The 5,508-nt window shown below is 45.5% G+C and overlaps 1 protein-coding gene across 1 annotated transcript; it reads left to right on the forward strand.

The window, feature by feature from the left end:
• Positions 1–2,190: 2,190 nt before the first annotated feature.
• Positions 2,191–5,044, forward strand: LOC121770367 (probable rhamnogalacturonate lyase B). The gene is made up of 11 exons (XM_042167107.1): positions 2,191–2,210; positions 2,401–2,520; positions 2,587–2,706; positions 2,954–3,089; positions 3,153–3,323; positions 3,504–3,656; positions 3,740–3,928; positions 4,031–4,329; positions 4,406–4,522; positions 4,585–4,708; positions 4,802–5,044. The coding sequence occupies exons 1-11, from the start codon at positions 2,191–2,193 to the stop codon at positions 5,042–5,044; spliced, it is 1,692 nt and encodes a 563-aa protein (XP_042023041.1).
• The last annotated feature ends 464 nt before the right edge of the window (positions 5,045–5,508 follow it).

Raw genomic sequence — 5,508 nt, forward strand, 5'->3', positions numbered from 1 at the left:
TTGCACAATCTGTTGGAGCAATTCCTTCAAACTCTTTTGATCGCTCCGGATAATAAACTCACGTCCCAGCAGGTATTGACGCCATTTCTGCACGACTTCCACTATAGCGTATAACTCCTTATGATACGTGGAAGCGACGCGACGGCGCGGACCAAGCTTCTTACTGAAAAACGCGATTGGGTGGCCATCCTGAAGCAAAGCCGCACCCACCCCCGTATCGGATGCGTCCGTCTCGACGCAGAAAGTCCTCGCGAAGTCGGGAAGGCGAAGGACAGGCGCCGTTGTCATGGCCCCTTTTAGATCCAAAAAACTCGCATCTGCCGTTGGGGTCCACACAAAAGCCTCCTTCTTTAACAATTCCGTCAAAGGTGCTGCAATCATGGCATACCCGGCGATGAAACGCCGATAGTAACCGGTTAGGCCGAGAAACCCCGGAGTTGCTTCACATTCTTCGGTGTAGGCCAGGCCGTCATAGCACTAATTTTGCTGGGGTCGGCCTTAAGGGTCCCATCGCCGATCAAGTGGCCCAAATACTCAACGGTAGAGCTGCAAAAAAAAGCACTTGGATAACTTAACGTAGAAGCTGTGCTCCAGCAGTACGGTGAGTACGGCGGACAAGTGATCACCATGAACTTCTAACGATGGGCTGTATACCAGGATGTCGTCAAAAAACACAATGACAAACTTCCGCAGCATTGGTTGAAAAATCGAATTCATCGCTGCTTGAAAGGTGGAAGGGGCGTTTGTCAACCCAAAAGGCATCACCAAAAATTCGAAGTGACCGTCATGGGTCCGAAAAGCAGTCTTAAAGACGTCCCCATCATGCATCCTGATCTGGTGATATCCCGAGCGCAAATCGAGCTTAGTAAACACCCGTGCCTTGCCCAATTCATCAAAAAGCTCGTCCGCCGTGGGTATAGGAAAATGGTCCGGGACCGTGACGGTATTCAGTGTGCGATAGTCTATGCAGAAGCGGAAGGTACCGTCTTTCTTGCGGATAAGGAGCACTGGTGACGAAAACGGGCTGTTGCTTCGCTGGATAATCCCTTGATCAAGCATGTCTTTGACCTGTCGCTCGATCTCGTTTTTCTGGAAGTATGGGTATCTGTACGGTCGCACGTTCACCGGCTGGGTCCCCGGTAAAAGGTGCACGCGATGGTCAAAGGGTCGAATCGGCGGCATCCCCACTAGTGTGCCGAAGACCCCTCTGAATTTCTCCAAAATCGCCAAGACAGCCGGCGACAGGTTCGCGGGAAACTCCTCCCGATGTGGCGGTTCTGATTCCCCCTCGGCGAGGTGTAGCAACACTACCTCGAATAAGTCCACGTCGTCCCCCGAAGTCGACAACATGGATACGAATTGTCGATTAATGCGACGGGGAGACGTCACGACTCCTTTCAAGACTACCGTCTCATCCCCGTGTTGGAATTCCAGGGTCTTGCCTGCAAAGTCTGCAGCCACCTTTCCCAGGGATTCCAGCCAATCCATCCCGAGAATCACGTCCGGCCCGTGTACTGGCAGAATGTGTAGATCCACCAAAAACGTCGAACCTTGCATTTCCAACTTCGTTTGGCGCGACACGTGAGAGCATAAAAGAGCTTCGCCATTCCCCACAATTACCCGAAAAGGTCGAATCGGGGACAGGGGCAGATGCAACGACTTTGCTATATCGGGGTGTAGGAAGTCCCGATCACTCCCTGTATCGATCAGCACACTCACATCGCGTCCCTGAATTATTCCCTCGACACGCAGCGGTCGAGACCGCCGGCCTCCATGCAGGGCGTTCACAAAAGTGACCTCCTTTGGCTCCAAGTCGTCCCCAATATCATTCCCGGGACCACCCTCGTCCCCCATATCGTCCTCGTCCGCATAACATAGGAGACGTTGTTTGCAAACGTGGCCCATGACCCATTTTTCGGGGCAATGCCAACACAAGCCCAGGCGGGAGCGCTCCGCCTTTTCTGCATGAGACACCCGAATCACCCCCGGGCGCTGCTGCTCCGGCGCTCTTCCCGAGCTCCCCTGAGATGCCCCCGTACCCGTTGCGGCCCGTGGCGGCGGGTGGGTGCCGGAGGACACCGGCATGGTACGGTTGTCGCGGTTCTGCCAAGGCCGACGTGACGGCCTGTCCGCTTGGGAGTCCGCGAACTCCAACGTGAGGGCCATTGCCGCGGCTAGGGATGGCGGCCGATGGAGCCTCAGCCGCTCCTGTAAATCCGGTTTAAGACCAGCCACAAATAACGTAAAGAGGTCCGACTCGGATACTCCCCTACCGTAAATATCATACACACCATGACATGATAGTGCTACATAAATAAATTAGTTCGACTTATTGTAACCTTGTGAAACATATATAATATATATTTTATATATATATATATATTTTTTTTGAATTTGCAGGCTAGCATGTACGGAATTCAAGATTATAGCACAAACAAATGATCAAATTGAAGTTTCTTTCACCATGAAATGGAACCCCTCGGTCGGCCGAAATGTCGTCCCTCTCAACATAGACAAGAGGTGACTGTTCGAATTAAGAGATTCGATCGTCCTCAAAAGTGTGTCACTCATTCTTTTTGTGTGTAGGTATATAGTGCTGCGTGGAAGCTCTGGCTTCTACGCATATGCAATATTCGAGCATTTGGCAGGATGGCCTGCTCTTAACATCGACCGAGCAAGACTCGCGTTCAAGCTCGACAAGAAAAGGTATGTGTAAGAATATTTATATTCTTATGTGACCTATGTGTTTCTCGGTTATTTATCTGGATTATGTTCGTATTAAATATATGGATTAAATCAGGATCAATTTCAATAAAATTTGAATTAATTCAACCAAGTAAACTACCGTTACAATTAATCAGCAAATCACCAACTTCCATCTACGCATTCTTCTTTCGATGTAGAATGTTGAATCTACCAATTGATGTTTGTAATATGGAATTTAATGTGTTAGATTTCGTTACATGGCGATCTCGGATGAGAGGCAGAGGATTATGCCTACAGAAGATGACAGGAAATTTGGGAAGGTTCTTGCTTATAAGGAAGCAGTTTTACTAACAAATCCAAGCAACCCTTCATTGAAAGGAGAGGTAACATAGGAATATAGTTATAATGTTATGGACTGGAGGAGACTGATTCCTCTAGTGGTGTAGGTGGACGACAAGTATCAGTACTCGTGCGACAACAAAGATAGTCATGTGCACGGGTGGATTAGCTCTGGTCCCCATGTGGGATTCTGGGTCATAACGCCGAGTGACGAGTTCCGTGCTGGAGGTCCCCTCAAACCGGATCTTACTTCTCATGTTGGCCCGACTTCCTTATCTGTAAGGAAACCTAACCTAGCATGTTCGAATTCAATTTACTCCCTTCATTCCCTAAATATTTGGACTCTGATATTTTAATGCGAAATTAGTAAACTATGAAAGAGAAAGATAAAAGTAATTGAAGTAGTTAATAGTGGATAGTCAGACTCTCTTGTTAGTAACCGCCTCGTCTACCTATAGATATTCTTTAGCGACCACTATGCTGGCCCGAGCTTTGGAGTGTTCTTACAAAACAAGGAGCCATGGAAAAAAGTGTACGGCCCTATTTTCATATATCTTAATTCAGATGCGGCAACTCAACCGACTACTCTATGGCAAGATGCGAAGAGACAGGTCTCTTCTTTCTCTTCCCTTGTAAAATTTGTAACCTTCCAATCAAACTGTCTGTGCTAACAAACGAAATGAATGATGACTAGGCGGCAAATGAGATCGCGAAATGGCCATATGAATTCCCATTATCACCGGAATTTCCTCACTCCAAGGAACGAGGCTCGGTCCGTGGAAGGCTCTTGGTGCATGATGGCGGTCCCGCAAAGCCAGCAAGATCAGCATATGTTGTCTTGGCCCGTCCCGGGGCTGCGGGATCATGGCAGGATAATTATAAGGTGAACAATAATGGTTCTACTTTTATACTATGGTCAAACCCCGACCTACTGATTATAAGGAAAAATGTCTTACCAGCTAAATAAGAGGATTGTTTTTATCAGGGCTATCAATTCTGGACAAAGGCCGGTCAAGATGGGAGCTTCACAATAACAGGTGTTCGAGCAGGCATTTATAACTTGTACGCTTCGGTTCCAGGGATCATCGGAGACTTCAAACACAACGTTTATATTATAATCAAACCAGGTAGTGTGATTCAAATAGGTGATCTTGTGTACAATGCTCCAAGAAACGGACCGACTTTGTGGGAAATCGGGATCCCTGATCGAACCGGATCAGAGTTCTACGTCCCTGATCCCGCCCCCGGTCTCATCAACAAGCTATACCTCAAATCCACACAAAAGTAAGCTCCACATTTAACAAAAAAAATCACTTAATCACATTCTATAAATAATTCTTCTCAACAACTTATAATCCAGGTTCAGACAGTATGGCTTATGGGAGAGATACACAGATTTGTACCCCAAAAATGATCTAATCTACACGGTTGGTGCCAGTAATTACGCAAGAGATTGGTTCTTCGCCCATGTCACTAGGTACCATCAAAATAATCTTTTTTAACAACATTTTACCAACTCTCACATTGCATCACTTTCAGGAAAACTGCCAACAATGTCTACGTACCAACGACGTGGCAAATCAAGTTCTACCTGAAAACCGTGAGCAGAGGAAGTTACACATTGAGGATTGCACTTGCGGCTGCGCACAATGCTCAACTACAAGTACGAATATATTCACATTTCACTCCTTAAACTCATACTACTAGATTATCATTGTACTAATTTGATTGAAATGTCATACATTTATGGTACAAGGTGTGGATCAACGAGGCGAATGCAGGTGTTAAGCCTCATTTCACGACGGGGAGGATAGGGAGGGAGAATGCAATAGCAAGGCATGGGATTCACGCGAGATATTGGCTCTTCAGTGTGAACGTGCCGGGATCACAGCTTGTGACGAACCGAATCAACACAATATATATCAAACAAGTCAATGCTGGAACTCCTTTTCCGGGTGTTATCTACGATTATATCCGCTTGGAAGCGCCATCTACTTGATGATTTAGCTTGGTTAGGTTGTTTCTTGATGAGTATTTTACACGAAATAAAAGAGTATATTTTATGAATATAAGTTTCATCTATTTTTCTTATAGCTACAATTATTGCAAGGATAAGTGACAAGTATAGTATTTCAGAGTCGAACAATATGGAGGCGAACAACATATAAAAGATTTTGGTGAAATAAATAAAATTACAAACTAAATGAAAAAGAATGCAAAACAATAACAAGAGCTAGGAAAATGTTCAATTCAATAAATCAAAACATGTTCATGACAATTTTCACCAAAAAATCTACAATAGATGTTTAACTACTCATAGACAAGTAGTAAAACCATAATGAAAGTACTAGACATGAAAGAAATTGATAAAAACATTGAATATTCAATCTTCAGTCTTCTCTTGATTGGATCTGTAGAGCTCCGCTCCAATGGAAGATGTGTTAAAGAAGGAAAATGATCAAT

Source organism: Salvia splendens, chromosome 16 (genome assembly GCF_004379255.2).
Source record: "Salvia splendens isolate huo1 chromosome 16, SspV2, whole genome shotgun sequence".
NCBI classification, from domain to species: Eukaryota; Viridiplantae; Streptophyta; class Magnoliopsida; order Lamiales; family Lamiaceae; genus Salvia; species Salvia splendens.